The sequence below is a fragment of the Pyxicephalus adspersus genome, chromosome 8 (genome assembly GCF_032062135.1).
Source record: "Pyxicephalus adspersus chromosome 8, UCB_Pads_2.0, whole genome shotgun sequence".
Lineage (NCBI taxonomy): Eukaryota > Metazoa > Chordata > Amphibia > Anura > Pyxicephalidae > Pyxicephalus > Pyxicephalus adspersus.
Window position 1 is genome coordinate 1,678,905 of NC_092865.1, and position 17,074 is coordinate 1,695,978.

Here is a 17,074-nt window from a genome sequence, read left to right on the forward strand (position 1 = left end):
TTGAAGTGTATTACAGAGGGAGGAGAATTCTTGTATGGAAAGCAAATAACGTGGTCTGAAGTTTCAAGAAGTTACAAGGACATTGAGTTTTCTGTACTTGCAGAAAATGCTTTCAGTCTGAAGACAGAAAACGAATCCAGCCACCATATCTAATAAGCAGTAATATTACTATACAGGATTTATATAGCGCCAACATATTACGCAGCGCTGTACAATAAATAGGGGTTACAAATGACAGATACAGCCAGTGATACAGGAGGAGGAGAGGACCCTGCCCCGAGGAGCTTACAGTCTAGAAGGTAGAATGGGACGATTTGTAGGTTTATATATGCCGGAAGTGAATGAATGAAGCTGCACTGAGTGAATCCGTCTCGCTGCTCCTGACTTAGGACCTAGTGAATGGATCGATGCAGAATTTTATCTGACACGGTGGGATCCCTGTGTGTACATGGCGAGGAGGCCGGGGATCTAACACAACCTTTTCCTGTGTTGTGACCTCATCCTGAATTCTAGGTGCCAGAAATTGGTATCCATGGCACCGCCATTGCAGTCCGCAGGACTCCCCTGCATTACCCTACAATCCCTGCACTGCTGCAAAGGTGCCCAGGAGTTGTGGGAGGCTCAGTGTCTGCGTCCCAGCCTTCATCCTCAGGGATCCTCCAAATGGAAGTAATGCAATCACTGCAAGCTGGCAGCTCTGCATTGCAGGAGAGGAGTGCAGTATCACCTCAAAACTTTACATGTCTGTTTGCACTCTGTGCTGCACATGCGCAAAAATCACTGCATGGAATACATGAACTCCTGAGCGCATGTGTCATTCCAGATCGGCCAATCAAGATGGCCCAAGACCCCACTGATGAATCGGAGGGCTCTGCAGGTCAATAGCGGGCCTGCTTTACAGGAACTTGTACAAGGTACAGAGCTGGGGGGGAAACCAATGACTGGGGGAGAGGTGACACCCCATCAATGACATCATAGGGCAGTATATAGAGCTGGGGGAGGGGCTAGCACCCCATCAATGACATCATAGGGCAGTATATAGAGCTGGGGGAGGGGCTGGCATCCCCATCAATGACATCATAAGGCAGTATATGGAGCTGGGGGAGGCACCCCATCAATGATATCATAGGGCAGTATATAGAGCTGGGGGAGGAGTGACACCCCAACAATGACATCATCGATTAGTATATGGGGCTGGGGGAGGGGTGGCAGCCCTCCAATAACATCACAAACCAGGGAAAGGGGGGGGGGTCTCGCTGCTGATGACATCACAAGTTCCCACAGAATTTAGAAAAGCAATCACACCAATTATGAGATAATAGAACAACACAGACAGTGAGGGGGATGGGTACCATGCAGCCATCAGGGGACACAGCTGGTGTGGGGGTGTTAAGCCCTCAGTGACGTCACACATTGGGGTACACAGCTGGGAGGGTGTCATGGGTCCCGGAGACGTCTCATACCAGTGTATATAGGGCTCACGATCACCCTTGTGCAACTAAAATCCCCCCTGGACCACAGGAGAACCATAACAAACAGCACATGTAACGAGTAAGGGGGAGGGGGCCTCAAGGGACAGCCAGGGGCCCAGTGCCACGTGACTTCTCTCACCACCACATTCACCCCGGAGTCCTTACCTGTTTGCAGCGTCCACCAGGTGGCCGGTGTCACTCGGTACAGCTTCACTTCGGCTCCCAGCCACTGCCCGCTTCCTGCTCCACACAAATCATAACAAAGCGCGCACCAAAAATGGCGTCCCTGGGCCTGATCATAGAGAGCGTCACACAGACCAGAGCGCCAAGGGGACCCGCCTCTTTGCTTCCGCCTCCGCACGCAGCGACTCCTACCGGCCAATGGAGAAGAGAGGGCGGAGAAGCGGTGATGTCACCGCGGCGCCATACTGCGGTTGGCAAACGTTCAATGACTTCATATAAGTGTATATCACCGCGGTCGCCATTTTGTGATTGTCAGTTTAGCGTGTTATCTGCCGCCAAGCTTCTAGGCCGGGAACACCCTCCCGCGTGACACCTTCAACCACCAACGACTTATTTAACAATGGATTGTAATGTATAGTAAACGCTTATTATCACCATTGAGGTGACCCCTGCCCCAAAATTACAAGGAAATAGGTGTCACCCAATAAACACCCTCAGCAGGCTGCATTTTATTACATAGCACACCTTGGTTTCTTTTTTTGAAGTTAACCTGTTATGGTGGAAACATTGAGGTGGCCTTGAGGGTTATCTAAAGCCTGTTTTTTTTTCTTTGTTGTTTTTGTTCGAGTAAAGAAATAAAAATATTCCGTCACTTCCTGTCCTGGAGACCAAACAGGAAGCGAGAGGAGAGAGATGGGCTCATTAACATTGGAGACAATGTGATGGTTGTCACGGAAACGATAACCAGAAATGCAATTTCATTAAATCTCATCATTTTTTATTACATATCACGGGTTTGGATCCAAAACCACGGACCTGTAAAAGGTCAGACTGATGGTGCCGTGGGCTGCAGTCGGTCACATGGTCTCCATGGTAACGGGTCCGAAATGATTTGTGACCCCTAGGCCCAGAGGTGGGTTGTATGCCTACCCCGTTAAGCCATGGGCTTGTTATTTTGTAAATACGAGGTTTGGGCTTCAATAGGTTGCCCCCCTAGTAACGTAGGGGTGACCACGGCAGTTGCTATGGAGGCTGGGGCTCAGATGAAGCCATGGAAACCGTCCCTCTGGCCTCTCCCTGTTATGGTCGGTATGATGGCAGCGGTGTTTGGCAGAATATTTGGTGCATGATTCCACCCTGCACCCCCTCGCCCTCTATAGCCCTGGTCTAGATCAATATGGTAGCTTCCCCAGCAAGGACATTGGGCCACATGGGTCTGATTGGCCCATTAACATTTTGATGTGCACTGAATGACCTGATAGAGATCACAGAACTCCCCCAGACAACCCCTTCATCTGCACCAATCTATTGAGGCATCATCCCGGGTCTCCATCTACTTTCTGGACCAACATGTGGGCTCAGAGATGGCACCAACATGTAAATTTTGATGCCTGTGTCACACAGATCAGCCCCATTCTGCAGCTCCTACAATATGGCAGTCTGATCACTGGGGGAGAGGAGACTAAAGAAATGCTTCCTCCTGCCTGCAGCAGACTGATGAGATCATCTCAGCCTATGCAAAGTCACTGATTGGAGCTCCAGGAATTTTTCTCTAGTTGCTGTAAATTATTCCACGTCAGAGATTTCTTCCAGACTTGTAAATTACCGACAGGTCCTCTTCTATGTCAGATTTGATTTTTTTTCTCTCCCTAGAAAATACAAATTGCCTGGCTGTCATGCTCATCCCCAGCTTCCATTGCAACATTAGAAATGCCAAAGCAGTCAGGTGTCCCTATCTGCATGCATGTTCCAAGTCAGTGACTTGCAGTATTGAAGCAAATAGATGGGCATGACAGCCAGGCAACTTGGATTTTCAGAAGAGCATTGCTGATCCTCACATTTCTATAGTCTCCTGTGATGAGTTCCTATTGTGTGATACTTCCCCCACCTCCTAGATTGTAACCTCCTGGGGTAAGGGTCCTCTCCTTCTCCTGTGTCAATGTCTGTCTGTCATTTGCAACCCCTATTTAATGTACAGTGCTGCATAATATGTTGACAGTATATAAATCCTTATTATTAACATATTAATAATAATAATATTAATAATTATAATAATAATAATATTAAGTTCACCCAGGTCTTCAGGATTCCTGTAGTCTGGGCATGCGCTGGAAGTTTTGCCCACACTTGTTTTGGCTTCATTGCCCAGAGGAAGTGACGTCAGATAACCTCCTGTTTATGACCTCTGCTGCTGCTGCTGCTTGTGGAGCGGCTGTAGATTGAGGTGAGCGCGCATGTACACACTGCTGCTGGCTGTGCTGGAACTTGTAGTTCTCCTATCTGAGCTCTGGTCACCAGGTGACTCCATGAATGAAATCTGCCTTTGGCCATGTGTGGCTTCTGAAATGCTAGTTTCCTGGCTGTCATGCTGATGTCTATGGGGTCAGTCACTCCAAACATTTAGCACCAGACCGCCTGTCCTACACTGGCTGCATGCTTGGATGATGGTGGGTCAGCTAATGCTTTGGGCGGCAGCTGAATGTTATTGGTGGAATCCTATAGGCTGGGTGACCCCATTGTGTCCCCACATATAATGAGCACCATAGAATTCAAATACTGGGGACCCCTGTGACTTTTCTTAAAGAGACTGTGTAACTAGACCATTCATTTCAGCTACAATCTTCCAATTATGTATTGGTAACATTCTCCATGCACCGTACTTCCCTAATAAATTCCCCCCTGGTTTAGACATCTATGAGACCTGAGAGTGCTGCTGGGGGCTCCTGGATGTGATGTTCCCAGAGCTCTCACACGCAGACGTAGTACGAGAGACGGTCAGGGTTGGCGGGCTTGGTGAGGGAGAGGGCTGGGAACGGCAGATTTATTGCATTACTTTCTAATTTTGTTTTTTGCAGTTGTTACAGGGAAAGTCCCCAGCATGTAGGCAGTGTGTCCTCACCATCCGGCTTTACCAAAGACCTCCAACTCTCCCATTGTTTCATCTCAGCACGAGGCTCGGCCTTCACACATCCAGCCAACTACAGAAGAGGAAGAGGGAGGTCAAAGAAAGCGTTTTCATTCCCACACTGCAGCGTCACTGGCAGGAAATAAAGAAGACACCCAAGCCAGCACTTTTTTTCGGGGTACTTGGGGCTGTGCCCTTTGCACTGGTGCCGACCACTATGTGCTACATGAACACGTACTATCCCGATATGGCCACCATACAGGTGCTGTACGGGGGCTGCATCCTGTCCTTCCTTGGTGGGGTTCGCTGGGGTTACACCCTGCCAGACGGCAGCCCCCTCCAGCCCACTGTGGGCCAATTGTTGACTAGCATTGTTCCCCCGTACATAGCATTTGTAAGTTTGCTTATGTTTCATAATGTTCAAGCAGCCATATATGGGTTGGGAGGAGGGTTCATTGTTAGTTTGCTGGTTGATCTTTTTCAGACCAAGCAACTGGAATTGATTGCTCTGGGTCCCCTCTGGTATAAATGGTTGAGGGTGCTTTTGACAGTCATTGTTTTGGGTTCCCTCTTGGGCACCATCAAATGTGCAAAGCGTTATCCTAAAAAAACAAAAGAGGACCTGGTTGCAATGTTAAAAGAGCGCAATATAGAGTGGAAACCCAATACACGTTGGTAAGAACGCACGATGTGTCAGATCCCAGTACGAGTCAATGGGAAGCTAGGACACACATCGGTCAGAACCTAGAAGATGTCACTGAGAACCCAAGACCAGCCATTCAGAACCCAAAACACATTAGTGAGAAGCTAGGACTAGTCGGTGAAATTTCTTTTATTCCATTCTCAAAAACTATCCGCTGGTCCTTGCTGCTGCGTATATTATGTTTGCCTGGGAGTTACAGCTTCCTTTGTGCACTCTCTGTAACATTACAAGTCTGCAGAAATAAATTCCCAATGTCACAATATACAATATATGAATGATTGACTTTTGTGTGGATGGAAGAGAGAGAAGTGGTTGTTCTCAATCAGTCTGCCATGGTGAATGCTGCACATTTGCCAGATTTTCTCTGGAGACAAGTATGGTGACAATCTTCCGATGTGTACAAAGTCATTTCCTTTTATTATAATATTAATATAATTTTTATTATATACAAAATAAAGTTTACAGTTTTCTGCATCAGAAAAGTTATTTTTTACAGTTTCAAGTCAAATAAATAAACCACCAATGAGATTTTAGTTCATTTGTGCAAGCCGAGCGTTTCTAGGCACAGAACGTAATCTGTATCGGGTGTCTGTAGTTTGAGTCGTCCCCTATCCTATACAAATCCATACAAAATATTTTCATGTCAACTGCAATTTGCAGCTTTTCACACGCAAGTTTTTTTTTTTTTTTTTGTAGAAGGTCCTTAATGCTCAAGACCTGGTACCCCTGGGGAGGGAGTCATGTGACCACAATGTCCCCCAATCCTGGTACCTCTGGGGAGGGAGTCATGTGACCGCAATGTCCCCCAATCCTGGTACCCCTGGGGAGGGAGTCATGTGACCGCAATGTCCCCCTAATCCTGGTACCCTGGGGAGGGAGTCATGTGACAGATTTTGGTCATTGAAAAGGATCTTTCACTATCCTTAACAATGAAAAAAGACTGAAAGATGATTGAACGAGTGTTGTACATACAGCGCCATTTTGGCCTATGGAGAGGGGATGGGGGAGAAAGAGCAAGCGGCACCCTGTTGTGCTCTCTCCCTTTCACTTTCATTGCGGTTGTCATTGGTAGATCCACCAGGATGGATCCATGAACGACATCCTATGGCTGCTGTACATACTCCATGTTTACCAGCCCTAAAAGAGAATCATCAGATGTGTGTATGTAGCTCAGAGGTAGGCAAACACCGGCCTTTAGGCCAGATACGGCCTGGCCGGTAATTTGTTCCAGCCTAACGCCCCATTGGCCGATCCGGCCTAATCCCAGCCGGCAACCTGCAGCGGAACCTGAACAAACTACCAAAGCCGGAGCCACTGAAGCTCTGGAGCCGCATGCCGCTCTTGAGCCTCCGTGTTGTGGCTCCCTTCCATATTTACCACGGCCGGCATTACCACTTCTACCGCCGGGGTAAATAGGGAACAAATGCATACGGAGGAGAGGGATTTCCCTTCAGGGGGCGTTCCAGGTGGGGGCGGAACCATTAGGGCATTGTGGCCAAAAAAGTTTGCTGACCTCTGATGTAGCCTAATATACATAGCAAATACATAGAACTGGCACCTATTCTATGGTGGGGATTTCTCTGCTTTGCAAGGGTTAGATGCTCACTTTTCATCTAGGGTACAGTTACCCTACCCCTCCACACCCTCTGGGATGTAGGTGAACCCTCAGTGTCCACACAATGCAGGACCAGGGCCGGACCAGCTACTCGATTGTAAGCTCTTTGGGGCAGGGTCCTCTCCTCCTCCTGTGTCAAAGTCTGTATCTGTCTGTCATTTGCAACCCCTATTTAATGTACAGCGCTGCGTCATATGTTGGCGCAATATAAATCCTGTGTAGTAATAATATTAATAATCATGCCTGAAGAAATGAAGGATAAAGCAAGAAAAGGGGCCCCATAAAAATGAGAATTTACCCTTTGCAGTGTTGGTGGGGCACTCTAAGAGTATTTGGAAAAGTTATGAGACATACATGATCCAGTCCAAGGGGGATTCTGATAATTGGATTGGTCATCACTTTTCACAGAATCCCCCCAGGAATATTTGGTGATTGGTTGATCAGTTTGCAGTGATCGCATGATTTACCTCTTCAAAGGAATATCTCTCCACCGTGTTCAGAAAGTCCTGACGTTCATTCCAGCCGCCCACCGCGTACAAGCAGTCATTTAAACAGGTTACGCCCAGATACGCCCTGCGGGTGCTCATGGAGGGCAGAGAGGTCCAGCGCTTGGAAATTGGGTCGTAGACTTCAGCCGAGGAAAGTTCCAGTCCCTCATGGCTGATCCCACCGACCACGTACATCAATCCTAGGAAAAGAGACATTCTGTTCATAAAGGGATTCAAATGAAGAGCAACGATTAAAGAGGACCTGTCAGCAGGACATAACTTGTTTCAAAGGTGCAAGGAGCTGGGCCATCATCCTAATTCCTGCCCTGACAAATCAGAACGCATCACCTAACGATTGTAAAGTGTCAGAAATTACGTCCCTTCTGTATACCTAGGTGAAACCATGGGCCTGATTTATTAAAGCTCTCCCAGACCGGAGAAGATAGACTGTCATGGGAAAATCTGAGTGATCCAGCAAACTTAAAATGGATCTGGTCCAGGATTAAAAACATTTGCCAATTTAGAGCAAATTATGTTTAACAATCCATTCCAGGTTTGCTGGATCATTCAGGTTCACTTATTATAATCTACTAAGTGCACAGTGGGCACTTGGAAGGCTCCAATGACACGATGAGATCTGTAGGATGGATATATCGGTGAGTATATTATGGAGATGTTAGTTTCACTAATTGATTGCCCTCCTTTCAAGGGTTAAGGCAAATGTGGCAGTGTATGGGCCAATCAGATTCCTTTCTCCCACCTGTTCAGTTTTTTGTTTCTCACACAGGGGTAATACAGCAATGACAGGTGCTCTTTATATGCAGACCCTCAGCAATGGTCACCTTGTCTCTCGCAGCAGGCAAAGTTATATCTTGGCACAGGCATCTTCCCGACCACCTGCCAGGCGTTCTCCTCTGGCGAGAACCGTTCAATGCCATTTCCAATCTCCGCTCCAACCCAGCCACCTGCAGGAGATTGGGGAAAACATTCATTCCTCCTCAATGAGCCCCTCTAGGCCCAGAACTTATTCGGCTTTATGTCATTGCCCCCCCCCCCATTTCCAGTTCCAGTATTTACCAACAAAAAGAAAAGCAAAGATATAATGGGACAAAAAAAAAGTTATGAAATCAATAAATTACATAAAACCTGCAGTAGGGTGAAAAGGGCAATGAGTGGGTGAATCTCAAGGACAAATGACCAGCAGGTCAATCCTGATCACAAGTCTAGCCTTGTATACCCGACACGTTTCAGCACTTTGCATCGCTTCATCAGGGCTGCTCGTCTGGATCTTTTGTTTATGATTCGAGAAAATAAATTAAAAAACCTTTTTACGCCGAGATCGATGTGCCATTTATGGTTGGGGTTCTCCCCTATAATCTGGAGCTGAGAGCTCAGTTTAATGTAAATTCATGAAAGCAGAAACAGAGATCATCAGGGCACAGAAATGGAGAGATGTGGCACTATGGGGGATGTCCTGGCACCTTGTAGAAGACGTGGCTCACCCATTGCATAGATGGCTCCGTGGCAGGAACAGACCCCCAGGCCACAGCGCGGCTGGTTCATGGAAGGGGCGGGCGTCCACTGCTTTGTGATGGGGTCATAGCAATCCACACAATCAAATATCATGGAGTCCTTTTCACCTGAGAAGGAAACATCTGTGAGATTAATTGGCGACAACTCCTTAGATTGGTAACTGGTGAGGGGGATGGGAAGAAGGATCAGTGGGGTCACCCCGATAATGAGATCACTGGGTGATTGGATCAAGGAGGAATTGGACCATTTATGACCAGTCCCACACTTCTCCACCCTCCCTGGAGTCACCCTTTATATATATACATTATAAAGAGAATCTGTCACTAACCACTTGCAGATGAAGTGACAGGTCCTCTTTGTAGAAGTGAATTTGACATTAAAACACCAAATTTTATGTTTTTGAAGTTCAGTGCAATGAACAAAAAAAGCCAACACGTTTCAGGGTCTCACCAGTCCCCCTTCATCAGTGGTGAGAAGGGAGGGGTCCAGAAAAATGTAGAATTGGTGGACTAATGTTTCGAGATGGAAATGCTCCCCCTGTCTGTGTGATCAGTGCAGTGCTCTTGGTAGGGCACCCCACCTACTGAAACTTTCTCTGATTTACCCTACCAAATACCTGTACTTCAAAGTATGTTGGAGCATGTGACCTTGCATGTGACCAAAGCAGTGCAGGGGTGCGAATGGCCAAAAAAACATATTGGTGGGTGGGGCATTACTTAGAGAACCTGTCACCAATGGGCAAGTGACAGATTATCCTCAAGCTTACTAAGCTAATTCTTTGGGGTGGTACCTCCAACAACGTAGATCCTCCCGTCCAGGACGGTGGCGCACATTCCACTGCGGGCTTGGTGCAGAGACGACACGGTGCTCCAGTACTGGCTGAATGTATCAAAGCGCTCCACACAGCTCAGAGCACGGCTGTCGCTCCAGCGTCCTCCCTGTAAGCGAGTGTATCCCCCTGTGTGAGAGAACAACCACATTCATGTACAGTCCACCCCTGAATATAGGACACACCAATAAAATGGGGAACATGCTGCATGATGTTCCTTCCAGTGCTGCTCACATAATCACAAGTCTTAGGTCATGTGATCTCAGGTGGGAATTCAGAATGGCCAATCTCCTTTATCAGAGATCATGTGACCAAAAACTTGAGGCTGCGGTCGTGTTCCCGATATTGCAGGGAGTGCAACAGGAAAGGCACCCCGGCTTGTCACTGGTTTTTGTATCCCAGTAGAACTTTTAGCATAACATCTCATCATCTCAGCACAGGTCCTCTTTACCCTGTCAGTGCTTCAGATCATTGACATTTTAGGATTACGTCAGCGTTGTAGTTTACCGATTGCATAAAGGAATTTGCGAGCTTTTCTCCGAGGCCATGCACGGGACGGCTGCAGGAAGTTGCAAAGTTTGCGGTCCTTGGGAGACAGGCTGGGTTCACAGTATTCCCTCAGTAGTGTCTGCAGCGCCACCCGCAGGCTGAAGTCTGTTACTTCTGGGAAAAGAGAGATAAATGAGAGGAGACAGAGTGGGAGAGAAGAGAGAGAGAGAGAGAGAGAGAGGGAGAGAAGAGCGAGAGAGATGGGAGAGGGAGAGAGAGAGAGGGAGAGAAGAGAGAGAGAGAGAGAAAGAGAGGGTGAGGGAGAGAAGAGAGAGAGAGATGGGGGAGAAGAGAGAGAGAGATGGGAGAGAAGAGAGAGAGAGATGGGAGAGGGAGAGAAGAGAGAGAGAGAGGGAGAGAAGAGAGAGAGAGAGAGAGAGGGAGAAGAGAGAGAGAGAGAGAGAAAGAGAGAGGGAGAGAGAGAAAGAGAGAGGGAGAGAAGAGAGAGAGAGAGGGAGGGAGAGAAGAGAGAGAGAGAGGGAGGGAGAGAAGAGAGAGAGAGAGGGAGGGAGAGAAGAGAGAGATGGGAGAGAAGAGAGAGAGAGAGAGAGAGAGAGAGAGAGAGGGAGAGGGAGAAAGGGAGAGAGAGAGAAAGAGAAGGAGAGAGAGAAGAGAGAGACAGAGGAGAGAGAGAGAGAGAGAGAAGAGAGAGGAAGAATATATAATAGACTCGATTCACAAAGCTTCCACATCCTATTTAAATTTCATTGCACGGCTCTCTCTGGCGGAGACCTGACTATGCACTGCTGCAATAATATAACATTTGCAGGTCCTATCCCTCCCCCAGCCTGTAATTAGGCAGTGAAAGGATTGAAAGCTCTTCGGGGCAGGGTCCTCTCCTCTCCGTGTCACTGTCTGTGTGTGTCTGTCTCGTACAACCCCTATTTAATGTACTGCACTCTGTAATATGTTGGCGCTATATAAATCCTGTATAATAATAAAGGAGAAGCAGCAGACAGATGAGTTCGTCTTTCTGTGACTGCTGGGACTACAAGAAGCCAATGGAATCGGATTCAAGTATTCACACTTTTTGTATTATAGAAAGACATTTAAAGTTGTAATAATGAAATCCGAGCTGCACTGATTTGTGTGATTTATATCTGGCTGGGGTTCAGTTTCAGGATGGAATTGTTTAGATTTCAATTTTTTTACCTTCAATGTCTTTCTGAAGCCTCTGTGGGGGTAGCAGGGGAAACCTCACCGGTTCCAGGACCTCCACCACGTGCCTCTTGCGGGTGGCTGTGTCTCTCTGTAGCCATGCCATGGCAGCAGCAAACACCTGGTGCTCATCCTCGATGCAGAGCTCCTCACTGCCCAGGATGCGGGTCAGCTGATCTTTAGTGAGGTTCTGAAACTCCTCCCCTTGCGTCACCTCTGGGAAGTGAGCGTGAATATAGCCCTCCGTGAACTCCAGCAGGGGCTGACAGGCCAGCTGCTCCGAGAACTGGAAGAAGCCCACGCAATTGGCCGGCTCAATCTGTTCCTTTAGGAAGTCGCTGCACAGCGTCACCACGTCGTTCAGCTGCAGCATGTCGGCTGCGACCATCAGTCCCTGCACGTTCTCTGTGCTGATGTGAACAGATCCTGCAAGAAATAAACAGGGGACTCAGTGGGCACAGCAGGGGTACAGATCCAGGAACCCTGCACAGGGATGGTGGGAGCCCCTCATATTGGGCACAGCAGGGGTACAGATCCAGGAACCCAGCACAGGGATGGTGGGAGCCCCTACCTGAGTAAATGAATTCCAGCAGAAGCTGAAAGCTGTTGGGTTCCACTTCCTGAATCTCTATCACATCATCGGAGGACTCCTTTAACCCACCAGACAGCAGAGCAGCGAAGTACGGACTGCTGGCAGCCAGAACCAACTTGTGCACGGAGAAGACGACGGAACCGACCCGAATCTGGAGGTCACAGAACTCACGCTGCTGCCTCATCTTGTTCATCTGCTGCAGGACGATCTGCGCATGTTTACCGACCGAGCGCAGGGAGATGCCGGATCCGGCCGTACACGCTGCGTCCATTACAGAACCCCGGACCGCAGGGAGGACCTGTGAGGAGGAGTGACAACAATCACTGGAATTCAGTGACAAGGGTGCAGCGTTGTCAGAGTGTATAAATATTCTTTTATGAGTTTCATGTATAAAATATCAGACTGGGATTATCTCCATTATATACACATTCACCCCCCTGACTGTGCCGAGGGGGCTCCTTAAATACCCCACCAGGATTGGTCACTGGAAGGAGCCACTCCCACCAACGACCAAAATAATAAGTTTCTAGACTCAGAGACCCCCCGATAGTAATTCTTATATCTGCAGCTCATGAGACATTAGTATAGATTAGCTGAGATATACAAAATGAGGAATGTGGTGCACTTACTGCATGACACCTGGGGTGAAAAGCGACCCCTCGCGTTTAAAGATAGTCAGTGGAGAAGTTTCACCTAACACTGGTGGTCAGTGGAGAAGATTCCCTCTACACTGGTGGTCAGTGGAGAATATTCACCTTACACTGGTGGTCAATGGAGAAGATTCACCTTACACTGGTGGTCAATGGAGAAGATTCACCTTACACTGGTGGTCAGTGGAGAAGATTCACCTTACACTGGTGGTCAGTGGAGAAGATTCACCTTACACTGGTGGTCAGTGGAGAATATTCACCTTACACTGGTGGTCAGTGGAGAATATTCACCTTACACTGGTGGTCAGTGGAGGAGATTCATCTAACGGCTGGTGGTCAATGGCGAAGTTTCACCTTACACTGGTGGTCAATGGAGAAGATTCACCCTACACTGGTGCTCAATTGAAAAGATTCAGCTTACACTGGTGGCCAATGGAGAAGATTCACCTTACACTGGTGGTCAATAGAGAAGATTCACCCTACACTGGTGGTCAATAGAGAAGATTCACCTAACGGTGGTGGTCAGTGGAGAAGATTCACCTAACGGTGGTGGTCACTGGAAAAGATTCATCAAATGCTGGTGGTCTGTGGAGAAGTTTCACCTAACACCGGTTGTCAATGGAGAAGATTCATCTAACGCTGGTGGTCAGTGGAGAAGATTCATCTAACGCTGGTGGTCAATGGAGAAGATTCACCTAATGCTGGTGGTCGGTGAGAAGAGTTCCCCCTTACAGATCCCTATGTTCTGTGCCCTGGGGTAAGTATCACCCAGGGAGAGGGAACTTGGTCCTAGACTTGTCAATGTTCTGGAATATAGACCGGATGAATGTGGAGGTGAAAGTCGCATCCAATCTGCCTATTGATGGTGACCACACTCAGCAAAGGGCCCCTACTATGACCCCCTAACCATCCGGAAGGAAAGTTTGGGGTATTATGAAGAATATCCCATTTTTTGACTTGAATTTTAACCCAAATTGAGGGGACATTTTCTGGGGACAGAATGCATTCAATATCTGGCAGAACATGGGGTGCTGAGGGCCACAAATGGGGGAGACAACTCTGCATAGATGACACTGGAACACCATCACTGTCAGCTGCAGAACTGTCTGGAGGTGTAATACTGAATAATGAGCTTAATAATATATATATTCCTGTCACTGTCACCCTGATACCGGGGCCCCTCCGGGCCCTTAACACGCCTATCTCCCCATTATTCTATATCAACCCCCCCCCCCAATCCTTTTCAATTAACACATACAATGTATCAGTCAGTCATGTGACCTACCTGCCTTCTCCGCTCCCAGCTAGCCTGACGTCACATCCTCCTTACCGGAAGCAGGAAGTGGTGTTACCTGGCGGCCATGTTGGTGGTGGCAGGGAGGTTTTGTGTATCTACCACGTTGGAGGCAGGGAAGTGTCAGGAACAGGGGAGCCAGGGGTGACTATTATTATTATTATTATTAATATTATTATAATATTATAATTTCCAGTATTCTGTATGCAGACTGTACATTGTATAAAGAGTGACACACACAGAGCCATTTGTATACCATGCTCAGTATTCACTTCATCACTGATCAGGGCTAGAATGTGTATACAGAAGTGACAGCTATACCATGCTGTGTGTGTATATATATATTTATATCCCATGGTATGTATGTATATTTATATCTCATGGTACGTATGTATATATGTTTATATCTCATGTTATGTATGTATGTATATATGTTTATATCTCATGGTACGTACGTATGTATATATTTATTTATACCCCATTGTATGTATGTATATTTATATCCCATGGTATGTATGTATATATGTTTATATCTCATGGTACGTATGTATGTATATTTATATCTCATGGTACGTATGTATGTATATATATTCACAATGCTCACAATCCAATATCCCTACCATAGACATATGTCATTAATACAGTCCAAGGCCAATTTTGGGGGGAAGCCAATTAACCTATCTCATGTTTTTGGAATGTGGGAGGAAACCGGAGGAAACTCACAATGAATGATAAAACAAAATCTTGTTATAATTCTGCGTGTGATCTGTGTAGGAAAGCCTTGCACACATCTTCCAATATAAATGTTTACATTTGTGTTTTATTGGCAGGTTTGTGGCATTCCAAGCAATGAGGTGATCGGTACATTTGTCCCTCGCAGATATGAGCAGCGCTCTGTTCAGCAGTGACGCAGAGAACGTCATCCATCGGCCCCTCAGTACTCCGGATGTGGGGGCCGGTAAATGCCCAGAGGGGTTCCTGGAGGAGATCTATGAAATCCAGAGAACTGTTCAGTTTATTCAGGAGAAAGGAGCCAAAAAGGTTTGTTATGCTGCAATATTTTATATGGATTGGGAGAAGACAGATGAGGACCCTGAGGCTGGAAATGAGCGCTCACTAAACTGCAAACACTGACAACACCAAATCTGTTATCTGAATAAAGCAATGGAGCCCACAGTGCTCTGCTCTGCTGGATTTTGCGCTGCCGTCCATCAGATTTATTTATTGGTTACACTGGCTGGGGTTCAATCATCTGCAATTGTCCTGCAGCTTTTTTACCCTATTATTATCAAACAGTGTAAATATAGCACCAACATATTACACAGCGCTGTACAATAAATAGGGGTGCAAATGACAGAGAGTGACACAGGACTAGCAGAGGACCCTGCCCTGAAAAGCTAACATTCTAAGAGGTGGGGAAGCAGTATACCCTCCCCCTTAAATTCCAAGAACAAGGACACCCAGCTCAGCTCTGCCTTCTGATTGGTCACGGCTGGTCAGTATTTCGCAGTCCTACCAGCTTACTGAGTTCCCAGCTCTCATCTAATCCCCCAACATTACACAGATAACCGGAGACTGTAGTTGGGTGGGGAGGCGACCCGGTGCTGCAGCCAATGAGGTGTGTGCATGGCATTCTGGTTGTCTGGACCCTGGCCTGGCATTAATAAAAAAGAGTTATTGATGGGTCAAAGCTATAGAGGAATGGTAAGGGAAGAAAACCCACAAACATTTTTTTGGGTAGGGTGTTTTTTTTTTTTTTTTGAAGTGGGTGGGGGGTTGCAATAGTGCTGCCCCATTGCTAAAAATGCCAGGGTACTGTGCCATTCCAAAAAAGGTTAATTGGCAGACCTTGGCATTGGGTTAACACTTTAGCATTCCCCTGCACTTCACATTCCTTATAGAGACTTATAATGTAAAATATTCACATGGTGGCCCCTGGTGACAGGTTCTCTTTATTGTTCTCTTTTCCTCTCTTGGTTTAGGTGGCTCTGCAGTTCCCTGATGAACTTTTGGTGGATTCAGTCCGCATTGCCAGGAAGCTCGAAGATGCCACAGGGGCAAAAATTTACATTCTGGGGGACACGTCGTATGGCAGGTGAGTGCGGATCTGTGTGATAATGGGAAGATAGTCTATTGGTCAGTTATGATTCCATGGTACACAGGATTGGTCGATTTCATTTTGGTGTCCCAATAGGCTGGGCTTTAATTTTGATTTTTCTGGTTCCTCTGTTGTTTGTTAGGGACACAGAAGATGTTTGCAGTAGAAGCTTACAGAAGGTTGGATACAAAGTGTAAAATTTGCAGCTTAGCTGGGGCCACTGGAGCCAAAATAGGCCCTCTGGGTACTTATAATTGAGTCCCAAAGCCAATGAAGTGCAATAAAGCATCATGTGACCCTGTCTGCTCCAATCACAATGCACCTTTGGCTGTGCTGTATGTTGGGTACAATTTTAACATTATCATTCATCCTTGGTGCTTGAAAGTTAGAAAAAGTCTAAAACGAATTCTAAAAAAATTGCAAAACTTTTTTTTTTAAGTTTAGATAGAGAAGGGAAAATTAAAACATGTTGCTGACTTATTTCAATAATTTTTCATTTGAAGAAAAGACAAGGGAACGGGAATCAGGATCAATACAATACAAACCAGTGGTGCAGTTCATATAGTTTAATACAATGCCATGAGATTACAAAAATACCCCTATGGGGGTGGGGGGACAATTATCCTGGGGGGAGAAGGGGAAAAGGATCCATTGCACGAAGGGTCCAGCACTGAAGAATAACAGATCCATGGAACGTGTTGCTGATTTCATTATTGAATCTGGCACAGAGTGCTGGCTTATTGGGGAAATTTCTGTTCACTTCCTGTCCCAGAAATACAACAGGAAGTGAGAAGAAATATCCCCAAAGTTAGGAAAACCCTAATAGATTGTAAGCTCTTTGACCTTCAGTATCCTCAATTATACTTTATATATTTAATGAATAAAATGTCTGCCCAGGCCATGTGGGGGATATCCTTGTATATCTCCAGCAGTGATGGCATTTCCTGTCTCTCTCCCCTGGCAGCTGCTGTGTGGATGAAGTGGCCGCAGAACACGTTGGTGCTG

General features: G+C 46.8%; 2 protein-coding genes across 2 annotated transcripts in view; one reads left to right on the forward strand and one right to left on the reverse strand.

Moving 5' to 3' along the window:
• Positions 1–7,345: 7,345 nt before the first annotated feature.
• IPP (intracisternal A particle-promoted polypeptide) lies at positions 7,346–14,002 on the reverse strand (the record flags this gene model as incomplete). Its single annotated transcript, XM_072419306.1, is given in 8 exon segments — positions 7,346–7,566; positions 8,209–8,331; positions 8,869–9,006; positions 9,690–9,857; positions 10,236–10,391; positions 11,430–11,861; positions 12,007–12,325; positions 13,963–14,002. Coding segments are annotated over 7 exon segments (1,530 nt in total), but the record flags the coding sequence as incomplete, so codon positions are not given.
• Positions 14,003–14,013: 11 nt separating this feature from the next.
• Positions 14,014–17,074, forward strand: part of DPH2 (diphthamide biosynthesis 2) — a gene marked incomplete in the record, with an annotated part of 7,780 nt that continues 4,719 nt past the window's right edge. The window contains 4 exon segments of the mRNA XM_072419307.1: positions 14,014–14,115; positions 14,802–15,012; positions 15,954–16,066; positions 17,034–17,074. Coding sequence (XP_072275408.1) covers positions 14,854–15,012; positions 15,954–16,066; positions 17,034–17,074 — 313 coding nt within the window.